This window comes from Poecile atricapillus, chromosome 2, assembly GCF_030490865.1.
Source record: "Poecile atricapillus isolate bPoeAtr1 chromosome 2, bPoeAtr1.hap1, whole genome shotgun sequence".
Classification (NCBI taxonomy): domain Eukaryota; kingdom Metazoa; phylum Chordata; class Aves; order Passeriformes; family Paridae; genus Poecile; species Poecile atricapillus.
Genome location: NC_081250.1, coordinates 82813790 through 82835691, shown reverse-complemented (window position 1 = coordinate 82835691; position 21902 = coordinate 82813790). Strand labels below are relative to the sequence as shown.

General features: G+C 38.5%; 1 protein-coding gene across 4 annotated transcripts in view; it reads left to right on the top strand.

Annotated features, from left to right (window-relative positions):
* Positions 1-6052, top strand: part of TENT4A (terminal nucleotidyltransferase 4A) — a 66514-nt gene extending 60462 nt beyond the window's left edge. For 2 of the 4 annotated variants that reach the window (XM_058831541.1, XM_058831539.1), the window contains one exon: positions 3809-6052. In XM_058831541.1, the coding sequence (XP_058687524.1) occupies positions 3809-3985 (177 nt within the window). In that variant the 3' untranslated portion in view covers positions 3986-6052. Of the gene's footprint in view, positions 1-3805 lie in introns of all 4 variants that reach the window. The other 2 variants (XM_058831540.1, XM_058831538.1) reach the window with 1 other exon arrangement.
* Positions 6053-21902: the final 15850 nt, after the last annotated feature.

Genomic DNA, 21902 nt, shown 5'->3' with positions numbered 1-21902 from the left:
TTAGTCTCTTTTTAAGTTTAGCACAGATACTTCATTACCAACACTTTTCTGCCTTTGTTTCCTCCCCACTTTAGAAATGCTATCAGGCAAAAAAAAACAAACCAAAAACAATACTAACAAAAGACCAAAACAATTCAGAAGCCTGTCTGTATTTAGATTTCAGCTCTGTTATGTTACTTGTGTTATTTCAAATTGTAGGGGATTGATTTTTGGCTATAAATTTTCTTTTTGAATAGTGGCAGTCTTTAAATGTCAGCAGTTTTGTACAGTAAATTTACCAGTTTTCAGGAATAGAAATTTGGTTTCCTTAGCAAATAATTACTTGGTATTTCTGTTGCAGCCAGATTTTTGTTGAGTTTTTTTCTGGTGCTTTTTCTTTTCATCTTGTTCTTGTTTGGTTTTTTTGGTTTTTTTTTTTTTGTGGGGTTTTTTGTTGTGGTTTTTTTTCTCTTAAGTTGTGGGGGTTTTGTTTGTTTGTATGTCTTTCTATTTTCAGTTGTTCTTTTATTATTTCCCTGGCAACTTTTCTAACCTGGTGTGTGGTGCAGAATTTCACCTTATTCCCATCCTCAGCCTTGTCTTAAATGTGAATTTTTTAGTTTGCCTTCCAGATCTATCAGATTATTCAACACAGCTAAAAACCAAACCGCTTCTATCATTCATTTATTGAATCAATAGCCTTAAGATGGGAGAGATTGTTCTATCTAGAGGAATAGACCCAAAGAAGTTGAAACTTCTAAATCAAAGATTTCTCTGTTGTATCACAGATAAAGGGCTTTATTTTTGCATTATTTGATCTCTCTAGAAATTATCTGCGTACAGATGTCATCTGTCAGTGATTGTGTGAGTCCTGAGCGTGGGGATGACCAGAAGTTCATGCACAGGAGAAAGATGTTTGTTACAGCCTGTTGAGATTTCAAAAAATATGAATTAAATTTCTTTTTTCCAATGTGTCCGGTTTTAAACAATTAACTAATTGGAAAATGAGGAATAAAAAATTCAGTGTTTGTAAAAGATGGAGTTCACCAGGAAAGCCCTGCAGGAGTTTATGCTGCCTAATGTCTAAAAGGCAGTTGATGAAGCCTGGTGAAGTTTGCTGGTGGTGAGAAACACCTTAAGGGCTATCTGAGAAAAGGATTGAGGAGGACCTTTCAAGGTCATGCACCAGGAGGGAGAGAAATCATTTAAACTTTGTAGAGAGTGGTAAGCCCTGAGCAGACAGTTTCTTTTAAAGATGACATCATGGTGTTCTTACAGAAGACCAACAGCGAGTAAAATTTTGCCATTTCTTTTCTTCTCAGAGGAAAGTCAAAACAGAAATGGAAGCAGACTAGGGAAGGATGTTAATAGTGATCAAACACATGGAATTGCTTCGGTGTGAAGAAAGAATGATGTTTAACCTCAGCAAGATGAGGTATATGATCTAGGGTCTGTATTGTCATCAGCAGTATATGAAAAAGATAGAGAACAGAATAAGAAGAAATTATTTACTCGTGGAACTGATAGATCATCCCATAGTAGGCTCAAATTAAACATGATGCTCATTTAAGCCGTGAAATGCCATAGCACAGGATGCTAAAAGCTGATGGTTTCAAAAAAATGAACAAACTAGTGAACAAAATGTAGTTGAGAACTGGTAAATATAAAGGCATCATCTCTTACTGAAGTAGTCCCTGAGTCCCTTCCTTAAGTACCTCTCTCAGCTGATGAGTCATAAGACTGATAAATTCAGATCCTACTCAGATTGGCAGTTTATCTTGATGGCCAAAAAACAATGTAGAATGCTTCATCACAAGCTTAAGTTCACATTCTGGCTAGGTTATTAATCATTCTTTGAAAGTTTGTTTACACTTTGAGCAGTCAAGGAGTATGAGATCTTTTAGGATACAGGTACTTGTCATACTTGCTGTGCTGTTTGTCTCATCTTGGGGTCACTTGCTGTCCTGTTCCCAGTAATTCTCTTTGGTGAATCCTCATTCATATTGAGGAAGAAATTCCCAGATTTTTCACATTTTCAACTGAAGTGGATGGATTGGCTTCCTGGAAGTTTGTATGCTCCTTGATCAGTTTTGTTCTGGTTGTTCAGTAGCAATACTTAAGTTTTCCTGTCTTTCTTCAGCATATCATTGAAGGTCACTGTGATGACTGGCTACTTCCAGTGTTTTGCTGTTACGGGTTAATTTTTAGTATTGATGTAATTTCAAGGGAATGCTTATATATAATTAACTCAGATATGCTTGCTGAACTAGAAAACTTTGCATGAGAATGTGACATGGTGTGTTTGCTTGAAGGGCCACTTGCCAAAAATATAAAACATTCTCGTTTTTTTTTTTTTGGTTTTTTTTTTTTTTTTTTTTAGTTTCATGTTGTTTACTTGCTAAAACGTCTACTAGAAGCTATTTCTGAAATATAGTTCAATAAATTATGTTTGGGAAGTAATGTCTCTTATGAATGAAAAATTCTTAGCTTGCCTTTCCTTTTTGTGTTTGTCCTTGAATTATTTTGCCACTGCTAGTCTGAGAATAACACTTGGTGTATCTATCTTAAGAGTCTAGAAGTTGCATGTTGAAGGTTGAATAGGTTGCTGTAGGAAACTGTACAAATCAAAAATAATTTTAAGGTTTTTTTGCCACCTTGAAGTTAACTGCGGTTGTTCCTCAACACTGCTCATCACCAGTTTGTCTTTCTGGATGCTCAGTGTCTCTCCTAGTTAGAGTTTGACAGTAAAATATTGCTTACAGAATTATGCTTTCAATAATTGTTTTTGTTTCGTGCACACAATTGTAATTATGGCTTGGTGTTCTTGTTTCTTTCTACTTCACACTTGTTTGGAAATACAGAATATGAAGTACCTGCAGCTACTTCAGTGTTCCAAGCAATTGTCCCAAATGTGTTCCTGTTCAACCACTTAAGGTTAGAATTAGCTCTTGTTACAGGCAATTAGTTGTCTGTTGAGTTATTGCTGTCAGACATCAGGAAATGTTGCTTGCATCGATGTTACCAGTATTTAGGAAGTCCTTCCATTTTATCTTCTGAAAATCTTGTACCTAATTTAAGTACAAACATAATAGCATACAGTAAGTTGGCTTAATAAGTGATACAGATATCTGTAGTACCTTATGGTGAGGTAGGCTTACTCAGACTGCTGCTAAACCTTCTGGGCAGATTTTGTTTCAAGTTACTGGAGATCCCCCAAAGAAAGTATTATGCTATAGTTCTGGTGACTTAATTGTTTTGCCTTGGTCTGTATATGAGGTACAGTGTAGGAGCTGTGTAACCTGATGATCAGACCAGCAGGATTTACAAGCTTCTCATAAGCCATTCTTAGTTTGCCTGTCACTGACTTGACATTATGGTGAAAGCAGACTTGTACTCCCCAAGCACCAGCTCATGTGATCTTGCTCTTACCATTTCTCCATGATGTTTCTGAAAGACTGAAGTGTCTCACTTGGTCATGTTCCTGCTGAGATACTATCCAAAATAGACACATCTGTCACAATTAATGTTGAGTGTAGAAGTTCTCTGGTTTTATAAGGACTTGTACAGTGAGTATATTTCATACTGAGATCCAAAGGTTTTAAGGGTGCTTTGAAATGTACACCATTTCATTTTCTTCAGAAAACACTTGGTAAGCTGTTAGTGCCTTGGGACTTGCACAGCTGCAAATAAACAAGCATGAAAAGACCACTGCTTCAAGTAGTGTTTTGTGGAAGTGACTTGTATGTTGAGGAAATACAACGGGTAATATATATTTTGTTAGCTGTTTTTATACCTAAATGAATGCTTATCTTATTTTATTTTTTAGCAGCACAGTGGAATGAAGTTTTCCATGAAAGGAACTCATAACCAAGGCAACAGCTACAGCCCCATCAGCAGTGGAGGCATGAGGCAGCCAGTTGGTAACCGGGGACACCACCAGTACAATCGTAATATATGGAGAAGGAAAAAACACAGAGACAGCTTGCCTATTAGTCTGAGCAGATAATGGCAGATGCCAAAATGACCTTCCCTGTTCGGACAAACTGAGTGAGTGCCACTCGACTTGAGGGATGGAGACCAGCATCCAGCACATCGTTTTATTGGTGTTGCCAAATATCTGCAGCTGACTTCTTTGCATGTTTCTTTGTGTGGTGGTTCGGTCCATCTTCAAGAAGTAGTTGTGCTTATCTGTGAAGCCTTATTAAATGTGGAAGTTTGTTTTCTGCCTTCCCACAATGGTTCATTCACTGTCGAAGCAGCTCTGACAATAGAACTGCTAGGACATTGTATTACAAATGCTGTAGCTTTTTTGCTGTGGCTATAGCTGTTCCTTTTATTTTAGAAGTGAAGCAAACTTCATCTCCTTGGAATTACTTTTTTCTTCTTTGCAGCAAATCAAGTTGGTAATTCATAAGAGTAAATTTGCTGCTCTCCTGTGTTGGTTGTTTGTTTTTTTAGTTTGTTTCTTTTTTTTTCCAGAGCTCAGTTTTTTTCTCTGTAAATATTGGAATTATGATTTGTGCAATAACTTGGAATTTTTAATTTAATTTCATATTATCACATAAGTTATATTTAGGGGAAGAGGTTTTTTAATTTACAGATCCTTTCCCAGGTTGCATTATCTAAGTTGGGGTCATCATTTTGGCAGGTTGTCTGAGCAGTGTTATAAACATGACATTTTGGTAGTATTTGAGGCTTCTTGATTCGCAATGAAAGCGCGATTTGGCTTACAGTTTTAAGACTTTACTAATCTCCAAAGCATTTTGACCCTGTGTTTTTTAGCTCATTGTCTGGCCTCTTATCAGTTGTCTTGCTCTGACCAGTGAGTTTTAATTTTCTTTAACTAGACAACAAATTGAACATTTGTAGTACCAGAAGTAAAACTTTTCAGAGGAATGGGAAAAAGGTTATGGTTCAAGTTCTGATATGAAATTAAAAAGCTGTCAACTACATGCTTTGATGCATTTTAGTAATGTAACTTGTTAATGTTTGGGTTGAAACACTACTATTAAACAGAGATACCCGGCTTAAGAAATGTGGAGAAAGGAAATATGTTGATTCCATTGAGGAATCTGTATAGTGGTATGCATTAGTTCTGTTAAGAGCAAATATATAAAAAGTACTAAAGCTGCTCTAACCATTGCAAGAAGTATCTTTTAATGTGTTGCAGGAGAGCACAGCTCAGTGTTGTACACCGTATGAGTGGCTGGCACTTAATTTTTACAGATGCATACAGGTATACTATGCAAATGTGTATTGCCATGACAAACACTGTCTAACTTTTTGAAAAATGTTCATCCTGCCTAACCCTGAGTTTTTAAAGCACCACAGTTGTCCTGAGAGTAGGTCACATCTCATGCCCTCTGGCTTCCCTATTTTTAAGTGAAGTTCTTAAACTATACAGAAAATTACTGGTGAGTTATGTAAGTCCAATAGCAGAGAAAGCTGAAGAATCTTGTTAATAGGACATCTATACTGTGTACAGTTATAGAAGGTTTTAAAACTGGTATCTGAATATTGAAATGAAGTGTCAAGCATGAAGCTTTTTGATACGCTATATGCCTTTGAAGCAGAAGTAGTTCATGTTATTACTGAATCTGTCAAACACAAACAGGTCCTTGAGGGGAGAGAGGGCATCATTCCAAACTAGAGTAGTACATATCTGTTTGCAGAAAGTTTGTCTTAATGCTCCAGACTCATCACAATAAAAAAGTACTAAAAATTGTGAGCTGTTTCATGAATAATACCTAAGGGCTGTCACATGAGCCTGTACTGCTTAGTCTCCACACACTAGCAATATCAAGCATTACTACATTAAAGAGCCTTCGGAGGCTTTAATTGGTGTCTTATACTAGTGTCCATTTTAAAGCCAAACTCATTTGAAAAGTGAGATCATGTAACACTTCAGTCATGGTGAACCAAATTAATTGGCCTGGCTATCACTGTGGTTATGTGCTACAGGTTTAAAAAAATGTTTAAATTTTTTGTGTGGACAACTATGTGGAAGCTAAAATTGACATATTTTTATGTAAAGTTTTCTATTCTTTGATTTTTAATAAACTTTGGAGACCAGTCACTCTTACGTGCTTTTTTTATGGGAAACTTAATGGATGAAGTGACACTCGACCATGACCTATTCTTTGATGTACACTTTGAACACCTGCTTTAAATTGTTCATGTTGAGTATCTTCAAAATGAGTTTGGAAGGTGGATGGGTGCCCTAAAATTATGCTTTTCTAAAGGGAGTAATGAGCATGGATGTTGCTTTTGTAGTTGTGGATTTAATCCCTCAATAATGAGAAAGTGGAGGAGCTGGAGGTATTGTCCACTGTATTCTCAAGAGGAGATCAACTGACTTAATTCCTTGGGATCCCTTAACTTTTAATTAACTTTTTTCCTAGTTCCTCCCTGTAGTTTTAAAATTCCTTTCAAAATCTTCATCTAGGTTTCAGCCTCCTCAAAGATTGTATGTATTTTGTCTTTTTCAGAGTCTCTGAAAGGTCTCTGGAGTGTCAGCAATTGACTCTAATTAAAAATTTTGAAAAATGAGTCTTTGGAAAGAACTAGTATATATTTATCTGTGAATCCCGAGAAAGGGAAGTGTTTTTAATAGACAGCAATGCAAGGCTAGGGGGTTGACAGTCAGAGAGGTCTGTGATGCTTGGTCAATCATAATGAGTATTTGCTGGAGAAAGCAGAGAAGTAGTGGGAAGAGAAAATAACCACTCAGTTGTAGCTGGGATGATAACAATTATTTTTTCTGTCAAAAGTCAGTTAGCCAGTGGGACATGGCTGACAGAGAGATATATAATCTCTGCAGACACAAAGATTAAGTGCAGTGGCATTGGTTTTGTAACTTCGGTTGTCCTAGATTCTTCCTTTTCCCTTTTCCTATCCCAGATGATGATTTTGCATTATTCTTCCCACAGATTTTGCTCGACTGTCAAGTGAAAAATGTCAGTGGTCTGCATTTAATGCATTAGGATTCTCCCTTGAACCCTTGTTCTCTGATAAAAATCTGAGATATACCCTTAATCCCAGCCCTAGTGACTATTTTGTACACTGTTTATAGGCAAAACTAGTCCATGGACTTAAGAAGTGCAAGGAAGAGGCTGAAAATTGAATGGAAGGATGGGACCAAGAGAGTACATCATAGAAAGAGCTCAGTTATGATCTATTCCTGTTTATAAGACATGTCAATACTGGTGTTGCATTGGACTTTCCCTGTAACTCCATTGCTGTGCACTGAGGCAGGGTAAGAAGAGAGAACTGTGACTGCTGGTACCGTGGTCCTGGTTCAGCAGTTTCTTTCCATAGGAGAAGCCTCTTGAGAATGAGCACAGGTATAGTCAGAGTAGCATTAGAATACAGCATGCTTTCAAAGCTCTGTGAGCTGTTCATGATTTGTGGGTAAAAAGAAAAGCCTAAATTGTGAGCTACTGGGCAACTGATCACTTGGTGTATATGTGTGGGGAAATAAATGTGTCAGCTTCTGTGCTCTCAAGGACAAGAAGCTGTCTACTTGCTCACTGCTGCCAGTATAGTCTGGTTAAAAATTTAATAATACCTGGAATAAACCAAAATTATGACCTAAATTCTTCAACTGAAAGACATGACAGAGCCATTAATTAGGTGGCTGCTCTTGTGCACTTACACTGTTTCGACAGGGGCTTGAAGCATTGTGGAAAGCAGATGTGCCAAAAAAAGGAGGAAGTAGCTTTAGAAGAGAAGCCTGAAAAGAAGCATCTTAGATATCAGGAAAATGTGTGAAGAAAAATACCAGAGGATGCCTCAGACCCTTAACTAATAGTGCCTCTCTAGAGCTCTTCTCACAGTTCTCAGTGTGGTGATACTGCGATGGTTTTGGCTTAGAGCTGCCCATGGCACAGTAACCTTTTGGTTTCAAATCAATTAAGCAAGCATTTTCTTTTTTTCATAATCCTTGTCTACTGACAGATTGTTGCCTGAGTATAAAAAGAAATTATGAATGGCCCACATGCAGCACATACTGATGATATGCATGTCTGTGCGTGAGGTCAGGAAAGACAAAGGGCATCTCATCCAACACCAGCTATTTTTCCCCTTATCCACCAAAATGTGACATCTTCTGATGTGGATTCTTAGGAAGCATCAAGCTGCTTCAGCAACTTAGGAGAGTTGAACAGTAGATTGATTTATGGGCTTACTAAAACATGGCTCCCAAATAAATGCTTCACTGACTCATATTCAGATCTAAACCAAACAGGATTTAGGAGCCCCTATTACAGGATTTTCTGTGTGAGAGAATGAAAGCAATGTTTAAATTAGAAGTCCATAACCTCTGTGCTAAATTTGCCACTTTTTATTAGTGAAGACTTTGGCACTGATCCTCAATGGATGTTTTGTTGACAAAATCTTTGTAAGAAAATTCCTTGCTTCGTGCTCCTCCTTTCCAGAGAAGAAAAGCTGAATCTTCGAATGGGTTACATCCACTCCTTCAAGATTGCCATTGGGCACATCTGGCTAATTTCAGGAGCCAAAATGAGTAGGTGCAATCTCACCCTTGTTAAGGTTTGCATGTCCAGGTCATAAAAGTCACTTGGATATCACTTACTGTGTAATTGTGGGTGAGATCAACAAATCATCTCTGTTCTCTTGGGGAAATTTCTTAGGAGACTTATGAACAAAACATAAGGTCATTTTGTCATTTGTACATGTGTATTCGGTCTTCTGTAGATGAGCAGAGTTGTGTTGAGGTTCCCAGCTGCAAGTACAGGATTTTTTCTGTCCTCGCAAGGGCCCTGGAGGGAGGCAAGACAGCATAGCAGATGTGTTTGCCCCTCAGATTGGGGGATAATGGAGCAGGTCTGTGCAACAGTTTTCTGACCTGTTCCTAATACAGTGGTTGAACAAAATGATTTGCTGTTTTCCTCCCATTCTTCTGTTAAAAAGGAATTGTTGGGGAATGGAAGGTTATGGGAAATGTGCTGTGTGGGTGTGAGCATTAGGAATTATGAGTGTTTAAGCACTGGGATACAAATGCTCTAGTGTGGTAGTAAGATTTCCAACCTTTGAAGTTATAAAAACCTGTCTGGATAAGGCCCTAGGTAACCCACTCGAGTTTCAGTCAGTTCTGCTGGACCACTTCACCTCTGTAGGGCTTTTCCTCGTTAAATTTTTCTATGGTACCACAAAAAAAGATAACTTTTTTTTCCCCTAAATTTAATTTTTCTCTGCTGGGTTTATGAATTTTTTTTAATGGGGAATTAAGTCAGGTAGATATTGTTTGTTTTTTTGCTTTGTCCTGCATTTGAGAAAATACATCTGCAAATTCTAAGACCAATACACTGAAGCAGGTAAAAACCTAGTGATTTCTGAAGTTGATAATCCCTGGAAATTAGTAGTCCCTAGTTATAATTTACTGATCAAGAAATACTAGTTTTCTTATCTTCTCTGTATGATGATGATTACCATTGGTAACATTTTTTTCTCTTCTGAGTTCAGTAAACTTGCATTTGCAATGGTAACACAATGTAGGTGTGTGGGAGTAGTGTTTTGTGCAGCACATCAGCAGAATACTATAAATTGCCTAGTCCTTCACCTTTTTTTCCAGTGATTTACATAGATTCATTGTGGAAACTTTTGATAATTAAAATTTGCTTGTCTTTATTCTGCAGTTCAGGAGTAGGCAGATTACTTATACTCCCTGAAAAATTGTGCTACAGTGTTGACGGAGCTGAAAGCACCATGAAAAGGGTTTTTTAGAGATAAGATTTGGAAGCTGCTATTAGCCTAAGTATTACCTAAATAACCGAAGGCTGTATCTGTCTAGGTCAGAGTTGTTCCTTACAATGCATCATAGAAGTCTGAGACTGAACAATGTTTATCAAGAGTGGATATGTAGAAAAGAAAACTTCAGCCAAGAAAAAGGAAGGAGAATCCAGGACCTTAATGATCTTAACTTGAAATATAGAACAACCATTTCAGCAGAATGGGAATTGTGACATGCCAAGCTGTAGATCTGTTAATAAGGACTTAATCACCCCCTACTACTGTTATTGCTACTACTGGTAGTATGATGTATGCAGCTCCAGGATGCCTAAGATACTAGTAAGGCCAAGACACGTCAAAAGTCCTTATCTGGAAAACTCATACCAGTATTTTGTTTTTATTTCTGTCACAAAACAGAATGGGGCTAATTAGAAACAGAGGATAATTTTAACACTAATTTTTCAAATGTTTTTAATGGCTAACCCAGTATTGCTGCTATAATATCTATATATTTAAATTGTTCAGTTAAGCCTGTGGTGTGGTTTAGTGCTGGGTGGTGACTGAGCCACACAAGGTGGTCTGAACCCAAACAGCATCAACAGATGGCGCTGAGTGCAAATTTTTGGGGCAAAGTGGTGTAGTTAGTTGAAGATTGATTTTGGAAACAGATTCTTTTATCTGTGTTTGCTGATGATGACACAAGAACTGCCATACATGGGCTGAGTGTCCTAATGTGACAAATAAGGGAAATGTGGCCTATACACAGTGTTGGAGTTCTGTAGTACTGAGTAAATAAGCATGGGATGAAATACAAAGCACTGGAAAATGAGAATTTATAGCTACTTCCAAATGGTAAAAGCTGATGGGTTAGAAATTATGAAGAGAGACACCTGCTCGTATTTGTTAAGAGCATGATTAAATTCACTAGCTTGTCTCACGGAGTTGATAAGTGAAGCAAACAGATTAAATGTTTCCATTAGTGCTAGCAATTTCAAGTCCAGAGTTTATTGCAGGTCCAGAGTTTTACTGGTTAAATTACGTATGTATTTCTTCATTTTAGGGAGGAAAAAAGAAATAGAAAAAAAAGAAAAGAAGCATAATCCTATTGGTTTTTTTATTCAGTCATAGCAAGCAGTGGCTACAGACACAGGTTTGAAGAATTTTCTGATACCTGAGAATCTACTTCAGCTGGAGATTCATCAAAGCACAAGCTAGCTTTTATGGTGCTATGTCATAATGCTGTGAAGTACTAGGGATGAGAGATACTATCACCCAGCTTTTTGCACCAATTTGCACTGTTCTTGTACTGACAAAGTTTTGATCTTTGGCTTTGATATAGGAGTGACTTACCTCCTGAGGATACTGAACATGCTAGCTGACTGTCACTTCAGATGTTTGGGTGACAAGTAAATCAGAATGTGTGTAATCTGTATAGGGATTGTGTTATGACTGAAGTAGTCAGCCTTCCTTTCTCAATTTTGGTGGAGAAACACATGGGGTTTCATTCTGGTTTCTTGTTAGATACTTTTGTTATATTTGGAATAAAAAGGAATGCAACATTTCAGACGCCTCCAATAACCCTGATCACTTTAGTGGATAAAATAGGATGAGAATTTCATGACACAATTTGACCTAGCTTGGCATCTCACCTTGGTCCCTTACAACTCTTGCTTCCATTTCTGACCATTGGCCTACTGGCACAGATAGGCCCAAACTCAAAAGTAAAGGAGAGGAGGGGTGGGGGGGCATCTGACATTTTGAGGGATGTAATCCTCTAGACAATGAGGACTATTTAAATTCTCATTGTGTGGCATCTGGCTGTCTGCAATGGCTTGAAAATGGCCAATTCTTCGTCACTGAGAAAGGTCCTCCCACAGGGAAGAAGAGGTCTCCTCCAGGACTGCTGTGTCTAAATGGAATAAATGTTGCTGTCACTTCTATCTACTTGTACAGTCTGATCTTAGTGACATGAAAGAATCTCCACTGTTTTATTGTATTTGCTTTCACTCGTAATCTATAGTTCTAATATATTCTATACTGTCCCAAAGGGAACAATAACTCTGTTAGGCTGACCATGTTACTTAGTCTTCAGTGTTCTCAGATTTATGCAGGATATGGTTGAGGGTTTTTCCCCCCACTCTGTACATTCCCTGCAATTCTAAATTTGATGCTTAAAAAAAAAAAATTGTCATTAGATTATAGCATGGTCTTACAGCTTTATGAAGCAGAATCTTGGTGGTTCTTACCACCAATGTCTCTGCCTCCACTGGACTCAGAACAGCCAGATAGGTTGTCCGTGTGTGTATTTATCAAACATTATAGAAATGCTGAGACATCCAAGTGTACAGCAGTATTCTGCAGGACAGTGCTAAGATAGATACTTAATTAGAAGACTTGGAAATGCATGGGCAGACCCCAAGATTGAGGATGCTGCCTGGAGTATCTGAGGCTGTAAACAGTCATGGCAGCCAAACTTTAAAGATAGAAAAGGTTTATAAACATTTCTTAAAATGACCCACCTGTTCATCCACCTCACAGCTTCCTTTTCCCTATAGCCACTATGTTCTGTAGGAACTAAAAAACCTGTGCTTTCTGGCTCTGGTGAACTTGTGAGAGGAGAGAGGACTGTGGGGGAGAAGAGGTAGGGAGCCATCTGATTGTCATGACTGTAATACTCTGATCATGAATCCTATTTAAATTACCAAGGCAAAATGCATTATTCATTCATTATGCATTTAAATTTAAGATGCCCTTTTGATGCAGGAGGTAAAAAGAGGCTCAGCGGGATCTTTCTAAATATGTTTTATGAAAAGAATTGTGATGAACATTAATTTTCCAGCATTGTTTGAGCAGATTGCTGTTGGTAGTTACTTCACAATTAGTTTGTCCTTGTGTCTTTCTATGTGAGTCTTGAATCTGAATGAAAAAAAGCTTTTTTTCCTGTGCATTTTGCAGAGAGTTTGGGGTTTTTTATTATTTTATGTTTAAGTAAAAGTCCCTGGGAGTCCTGGAACTGAATGTTGCTCATCTAGCAATAGGACTTTAAATTGACTCAAGCATAAGATCTATTTTTTAAAATTTATCTCCTTACTGAGTGTTACAAGATTTTGCTGCTGTTAATCAGGAAAATGTGATTTGGTAATTTCAATTTGCTCCAGTGACAGGGAGGGTGCGCTCTTGCATCGCTCTTATTTCCCTATGCAAAAGCAACAGCTCGACAGTCTGGTTTGGAGGTGGTGCTACCATGATGGGAAAGCCTTTCCTGAGACACAGGGTAGCTTTAAAGGTAATTTTGTTTTGTTTCATACATATCAGACTCAGAACACTTTACTTATCATCAGTAATGGATATCGGAGAAAGGTAGTTGTTTTTCTGTCTATCAAAATTGTACTTGGGAAGTCCATGTTTGATTTATGATGTGCAGCTGTGCCAATGTTTAATCCTTACAGAGATTAAATTGTTGTTTCCTTCTTAAGGTTCTCTTGGTCCCTTAACTACACATGTAACTATGCTCAGGTGCATGAGCTCCTAAATGTGAGATCATGCAGAAGAATTTCTTTTTTCCTTAGTGCTCTTGGAAATGGAACTGGGACACTGACAGGCTTTTAACAGCGAGCCTGAAATGGTTGTTTCGGGTTGGATTTTTTTCCCCCTCCCTTCAACTTTAAGATGTCAGCTGAAAATATAATATACTCATCATGCATATAAAAGACACTCTTGAAAATAGCTCCAGGCATCATCCAGTCTGGGGATTCTTTGATTTGTGCAAACCTATACTTGTGTTCAGATGACACAGGTCCTTGTGTTATCCAGCTTTAGTTCAACAGTCAGTTTACCATTAATAAGGTTTTCTAAAGGCTAGAGTCGGTAGACCAAAATCTTTATTCAGTAACATAATATCAGCAATCACCATGGCACATGTGTTTGTGTTCACTAATTGTGCATGGGAAAGAATAAATAGGAATAAGACTTCTAACACAGAGCAAAGATGTGCAACCCAAAACTTTATTCAGTTCTTCTGTGCAGTTCAGGCTGAATGCAGGGATTCTGTGTTACCATCAGTTTAAGAGTGAAATTCATGCTTTTAAAGAAGAATTGGAATTGCAAGTAAACCAGGCTGCATCAGTAGGCATTGTATTTAAGTAGCTTCTTATGTTTTGTTAACTTCTAAACACAACTGTGTTTGTTCACAAGGCTGACCATTCTTGCAGATTAGAATCAGAATTATTTCAATCAAAGTTTGGGTGTTGGTTTTATGTTTAGGGTACCCCACCCCAAAAGCTTCCATCCCACTTCTCCCTGGAAGTTATGAGAGATAAGAGTACTAGTACCTGTTTCGCTCCTCTATCATTTGCTGGGGTTTTGCCTCCGTTTAGACTCACATTCAGAATGTGTGTCTAAGACTTTCATTTTCTTGTGTTTATATTAACACCATGACGAATGGGACGGATGTTTCCAGAGCTTGGCTTTCACTGTCGCGTTAGCATTCATTTTGCCATAGCAAAAGCACTTGATCTTTCCTAGAGCCTCTTTCTCTCTCCAGCTACTTCATATACTCTATAATGAGTAGTCCTTTAGAAAAAATTATGGTTTGTCAGTCCTGTGTATCAAACCTTCTGTGTTTTGCCAAACTTTTGTATGCTGAATGTTCATAAAATATATTAGATTTCTGCTTTGGTTACTGTATTTCTTAATTTGACGTAATTAGCATACATTTTAAAAAAATCTTTCAGCAGTGCAGACTAGAGCACATATCTTTTTTTGTTTCCCCCATAATTTTGCATAGTTCTCATTCATTACATGCATGCTTCAATTCAGATGAATTTAAGAATCTAAGCCATCTATTCAAATATGGTCAGATTTGGAGACACCAAAAGTAATACCCTGTTTAGTTTCTATGTAAATTGCATAGTTTCCACATAAGACTACATAGGATACACAGATAGGACTTTTCACCTATGACAAAAGATAAATGAAGATGGATTTGACAAGGGTCTAAACTATCAGGTGAGGTAATAGTTGCCAGTTTCTTCTGACAGCAATTGAACATCATCTAATAAATCATGTATGTGTAGGTTGAAAGAGAGCAAAGGGAACAATATTTGCAACTCCTGGTTTAGTTGCAGAATTTTTTCCCTGAAAGATTTTTTTATGTGAAATCTTGAATTTGAAGGTCAGTTGGACAAATCCCAAGAAAAGAAGGCTTTTAAATGTGAGATAATGCCTCTGGATGCAGCAACCAGAGCTGCAAATGAGTTGGTTTGGAAAAGGAGGTGTGTGGTGCAGATGGAAGCATCTCTTTTCACCTCTATTCAGAGGCATCCAGAGCTATGACTGGCTTCAGGTTGAGGTAAACTGTCTCCAGATAAACTGAAACTAGTTTGTGTGGGGAAGGAAAGAGACAAGAAGAGAAAAGGAGTTTCTACAATGAAAAGGATCCAGAAAAAAACATAGTAAGATTAAATTAAAGAAAATTACATTAAGAGTCTGGTGATACAGACTTCTTCAACTGTACAGGAGAGTGGGGAACAGTAAAGGGCTTTAGAGAGAAGAGAAAAATTAAGTGAATTGCACAGAGGTGCTGCAGAAGGGATGTGGTGTGGGGAAAGATAAGTGGAACTTGTGAGGAAAAAGAGGAAGAATAAAAAGAGAGAAAACTGGCAGCTGTTTATAGGGTTTGTTTGTCCATTGTGCCCCAATTGCCAACCTAGTGCCATGTGGTTTTACAGCCTCCAGCTACTGTTTTCTCTGTAATCTGTCTCTTCTGTCGTTTGTCTCTGTTGCCACCACTCTGCTGGGTGGCCCAGGCTTTTTTTAGCTCTGCTTCTGGCCACCTGTGGGATTCATGCCAACAGTCTGGGGTAAATATTAGTAGGGCTAATGCACATATATATATATATTTATATATATATGAAAGCAAGCTCTCTCTAGTGTGTAGAAGCCTCTTTAGTATGAGTCAAGTGCCATTGGTTATTTTAATTGTACCAAATTTTGGCGTATTGTTTACTGGGTCTGCCCTCTGGCTTAGGTTGTTGTCTGTTTTGATTTAGTACAGGTTTGGGCAACCTGAGAGCTGCTGTAACCTCTGTGGTAATCCTTTGGTCATGCTTTTAAAGAGGTTTTTTTTTATTTTAAGACTAAAAAGTTCCCTCTTTCTATGTATTTAGTCAAGACTACATGAAGTTTACCAGAGCTATGCAGCAATACTGTTAATCCTTGCACTTAACAATGTCTGACACTAAACCAATTTCCTTCCAATGATTTCACATGCAGGGAAAGACTCCATTTTTACTCCGTAAGTACTCTGTGTTTATGTGGACTTTTGGGGATGAAATCTAGATGACTTATTACTTTATTATAAAAACATTTAATATAACCCTGTATAGAAAGAAGAATTACATCAGGTAGACTATTCAATGCATCAGGGTAATTCTTTTCTCCTTAGCTGCAGTATTGATTTTCTGTGGGAATTCTTCCACTGTTGGCGCATATCCAAATGCCACTGTTGAATTAGCTGATTTACAGCAGCTAAGAAAGGGCTCTCAAAAACTTGAATGCAGGATATAATGTTTGTAAAATATCTTGTGAAGTGTAAAATACTGAAATAATTAGAAAGTTCTTATAAAAATCTGTAAGGGTGATAGTGGGATTTAAACATCAGCATCTTGTTGATAAATGAAGTGTGTGTGTAAGCTGAATTCTGAACTTTCCCTTCGCAAGTAGGCTGCTGTGATCAGGTGTGGCTGCTCGCACTCCTGTGAATTTAACTAACAAGATAATCTTCTTGATATTCACCCATTTTGAGCTGGCCTGAAGTTGGCCAACAAAATCAAATCTTCTAATAGAAGATATGTAGATGGGACAACTATAAATTTGAATTGCATAAGCTTTGTTTTCTTAGGAAACTCCCCAAAAAATACAGCCTTTTAGACCTATGTCTTGGTTTAGAAGACGTGTCTGTTAGGCGGGGCAGGAGCCTTCCTTGGAATGAAGATGTAGACCCCCTCCCTCTGAATTACTATAAATTTGAAATCAAGGGGCTTTCAGGCAGAGATCTGGGGATAGGAATAACAGTTCTTTACTAGTATGTATAACAAGGCAAATAAACAACAATAACTACAGTGTAAGCAACAAAACAGAACCAGGGACCCCGTGACAGCCTTCTCGGCTGAAACGGGAAGGGATGGAGGAGAGGCTTTGCTTCACAAACCCCCTCGGGTGGGCAGTTCCGGTGCTCCTGCAGGACTCTGAGGAACACTCAGCTGGAACAGCAGGGATGAGCTGAGATCCCAGCCCGGTGGCTGAGGTGTGGAGACTGACACTGCCACATGTCCCGGCAGGACAGGGGGTGCGAGGCCCACCAAAGAAGAGGGAAGAAGGAGAAGAAGAAGCAGTAGCTCCATCTGGGTGATGGCAAACTTCTTTCTCTCTGCCACTACAGCTCCCAGCAAGTGTCTTTCTCTGAAGCTGAAGAAACCAGCAAGCTGCCCCTGACCTCCCTTTTTTTTTTTGCCCCCTTTCCCCCCTGGGCCCAGAAAAACTCTTTATGTTTCTCAAGCACCTGCCAAGTACCAGAAATCAGGTTTTCCCTGCAACTAATGGGTACAAATTCCATAGGTGTGCCAGAACTAAAGGAAGGACACCTTACCCCCAGCAACCTATTCATGGGTCTTGCATTCCACTGAACTGCAGTTTTTCATGTGTGACAGATACCAAGATTTGGAAACAGAGAACAATTTGATTAAATTTTTCTTCTTTCTTGCCTCACGTGTTTTCTTTGTATTCTTAGAATATAAATCCTGCTGATAACTAAGTTGTTCTCTATTAGATATGATATTCTTAAAAAAATATAGCTCACCTCAGGGTATCTCAGAAAGTAAAATGTCCGTACACAGGGTTGTAATTTAAATAACTACTCTGTATTCTTTCACTGAAACAATTGGAGCTATTTTCATTTTCTTATAAATTCTTTTCAGTGTGCAGAAGTTACTTTTGTTCTCAAAAGCTGGAAAACAATCATAATTCTTAGAAAGTCACATATTGATTATTTGAGTTGAACAATGAAAAGTAAAATTGTTCAAGTTGATCTCTGTTCCATGCTTCATTTTAACTGTAGAGAGGTGAACAGTGATTAAACATAATATTTATGCAGAGGCAATATGCTCAAAGGGTAACAGCAAATACAAATCTTACATAATGAGTTTGAATTCATTTTGTATCTGAAGAAAACAAAACCCAGTAGAAGCAGGCTGTTTTATGAGCAGCAGAACTAATCCATTCCAGTCTGTTGGTATTGTTTCTGTTTCTGTTCTAAAGACCAGGTTGGAGAATACCTTGGGGATTGTTTTGCTGATCCTGTGTTGATCAGAGGTTTCGTAAGATGACCTTCAGAGGCTGAAGTCCCTCCCAGTCTGTGTTATTCTGTGACTCTATCTTTCTGTCCAATTTGGTTGACTTTGTGAGATAGCTGCGTGGAATATATAGAGAATTGCATAAACAGGAGAGTGTATTTCCTCTTAAAAAGACCCCTTCATTTCATTTGTGATAAAAAAAGGTAGAAATTTTGTTTTTCTTCTCCACATCAAGCTCATAATATTTGGAGGGGAAGCCCTTCCTTCACCACATCCTACACCCTCAGCAGGTCAAGGGAAGTGAGGAGAACTTTCCTGTTAAAAGAGGACTGTGCAGGGTGAACTGAAGAAAGCTGTTTTCTATGCTTTGGTATTTCAGGTTCTCTGCCAAGGAATTTCAGTGGATGTAAACATCTCTGTTCCCACCTACTTAACAGTTCAAATATTTATTTATATAATTTGTCTTTAAACCAATAGCTATTTTATCCATAGTAGGAATAAGAAAATAAAGTTTAAAGCTTTTATAATGATTCTTTCTCTTAGTAGGAGTGTTTACTGCCTTCTAGACTGACACCTTTAAAGCCTTTTTACTTCTACAGCCACTCTTGCACGTGTATCCCAAATCACAAAACAAAGGAGCCATCTTAACTAATTAGGAATATTCCCCATATTTCTTGTCTATTTACTTCATTTACGTATGAAAAAAACCTCAGAGGCTGACTGTGGCTTTCTCTTTGAGGTTATATTTTTTTGTATGAACCTGCTACACCTGTCCTGAGGACTCCTGAGGTGTGGTGGGTGCTGTTCTTTTTCATATCCTTTTTTATATACCCATTCCCTGCTCCTCTGGATCCTGCTGTTTGTGGTTTTGTCCTGGTGGATATGCTGGGTGCTATGATGAGTTGTCAGCACCTGATGTCCTTTGCCAGGAGGAATACAATATTCACATTGATAATTTTGTCTTCCTCCTTCTAGGAACTACTTGTGGTCATTTCTATTTGCTCTCTAACACACTTCTACACCTTTGCTCTTTCTTAATTTTTCTCCAGCTCTAATGTTATATCAACATTTTCCGCATCTTGTGTCTCTTATGTATTGCTGTTAATAAATGTATTATTGTTCTATGTCATGGGGTGACTTTACCTTTAAGGTGGTTTTGAGAGCTAAGGAAGTTGAAGTTGCTGGTGACTGATTGGAGTCTTTTCTCCTGACCAATTATCTGTCATTACTGGGAATTGACAGCAGTTTTGACCATTGAAAAGTGGGATCAACTTGTGAACCCTACCTTAAGATGTAAAGTCAGGGCACTTTTAGTCTCTTTTGTTTCCTGGCTGTGAAAGGTAACAGAGCTTCGGCTGGCTTTCCGTTCCCTGCCCCGCCATGTGGCCGGGCGGGGGCTGGGCTGGGCCTGCTGCGTTTCCCGGCCAGGAGATGAGGGCCTGCGGGGGGCTTGTCCAGGGCTCTGGCCGGGCCAAGCCAGTTCCTGGTTCGGCTGCAGTGACAGAGTTCACTGGGGACTGCCAAGTAAAGAAGGAGAAAAAGCTCTGGACCTGCGGCAGGCTGAAACAGCAACTACACTCCAGAGCAGCCATGGGGAATTTTCTATCACAGACGGCTCCAGCTCCTGCACCGGCAGAAATCACAGAACCATCTACAAAGCCTGGGCAAGATTTTAAACTTTTCATTACCCAGATGAGACTTGCAGATTAATCCTTTTATCCAGAGAGAAGAAAAGAGAGTGATCAGCATGTAAAGAGACTTTATGGACTGTCAGAGACAGTAAGGAAAAAGAAGTTTCAGAAAAAGTAGAGAATAAGGAGATGCTTTTATGAGCTGAAATAACTTTCTGTTGAGACTATGGAAATGGACAATAAGGTCTTGAAAAAACTCCTTTAATTCATGACAGTATATAGGGAGGAATAGAGTGTTCAAAGTGTACATTTTAAATAAAAAATAGTGATTGTGATACAGTGAAGTGCTAGAATAGAGTGAAGCGAAGATTTAAAGCCTTAGGAGGCAATGAGAAAACTGTTTTCTAGTAAAGCTCACAGAGACAGATGAAGGGGACTTTTGCCTTTGAATGACTCATCCTTAAAATGACATCCCTAGACCCATGGCCCATACACACCTCAGAGTGAGGTGAAATGGGAGGAGTGAGCTCTGATAACAGCAATTCTGGGCAACTGACATCAGGGCAATAGAAAACTATAGCAGAAATAGTTTTCTTGTAAGACACTCCATAAATTAACAGAAAGAGACTTCTGTTTCTCTACAAAGACTGATGAAAAGACTGTAGCAGGAATTGGGACTGTTTTAACCACGAAAGTTCCAAAGTTTTTGTCTCTGTTGTCATGTGAACAAGGGAATGGTGAATAGTAGGGGATAAAAAGGTTTTTCTGGAAGTTTATTCTGGTGTTCTTATTATTATAGTTTGTTAATAAACTTCATTTACTCCTTTTAAGTTTTAAGCCTGTTTTACTCTTGTTCTAATCCATATCTCACAGCAAGAAATAAGTAATTTTTTTTTAGTTACTGGTTTAAAACCACGACATGTGTTTACCCTTTTTGCAAATTGCTTTCACGCCTAGACTACATATATACCAGAGCACGTGTGTTAAAAGTAGATAGATAATAGTTAAGGAGTTCAGTGTGTGTAGCAATTATTATATTAGTATAAGGTATAAATATTCCCCCTTCAAGAGCTAGCGTAAGCATCTTTGAAAGTTCATTTAACGATTGAAGTTTTAGCTGTGAGCTTACAAACATGACACCATTTGCATGGGACAAACTGCTTATGGTAATTGTGCTGTGTGTAACCCCAACCAGCTGTCTGCTGACTAATATCCAAAAGCGACAGAATATATGGGTCACCTTAGCACACTTGACCGGTCAAAAATCAATGTGTTTGAGCCTAGCCACACCTGGAGATCCTTTCTGCACCTGTCTCGTAGGAGTCCCTGAAGGGGATCCTCCAGCATTTAAAGGTTTAGTTAGCAACGAGACTCGACGGAATCGATCAGCAATGCTGCAAGAGTGCAATCGCACTGTTGGCTTCACATCTAGGCAGCTTGAAGCCTGCTGGCAAGCGAAAATTATTGAGGTTCTTAATGTTACCATGGAACCCCCAGAAGAGCAGGATCTGCTAGGTTCCACCAATGCCTCAGGTGGATGGATGATGTTTGAGCCCCCGACAAAAAATCATCCTGACAAAGTAACACAGCGCTGGGCTACAGTCAACCCCATAGTTGATCTCGTTACTGCCACTGAGAGTAAAGCTTTTTACTCGCAATGCAATCTCACAGGATGATTACCAAAGCGATTACCTAGTTCCATCTTCCTAATCTGTGGGGATAGGGCATGGAATGGAATTCCTGCTAGTCCACATGGAGGGCTATGTTATCTTGGGAAACTTATTTTGTTCCACCCAAGCTTACATCAATTGCTAAATGTGGCTAGCAAAATGAAAACCAATAGACGGTCCAAGCGAAGCCTAAACGAGTTACAGTGTAATGATGTTAGAAACCCAGACTTTTGGAATCGCGGTATAATATGGGCAACCTCCTTCTTCATTCCAGAAGCAGCCACCGCTAAAAGTCTAGCCACCCTAAAAAGGCTCACTTGCTGGACTAGGAAAGAATTAAACTTAACATCCACAATGTTAAGTGAATTTTCAGCCGATGTAAGCAGTGTACGTCATGCAGTATTACAAAATCGAGCTGCAATTGATTTTTTGCTCTTAGCACAAGGACACGGTTGTGAGGAATTTGAAGTCATGTGCTGTTTGAATTTTACTGATCATTCAGTTTCCATCCATAAGCAACT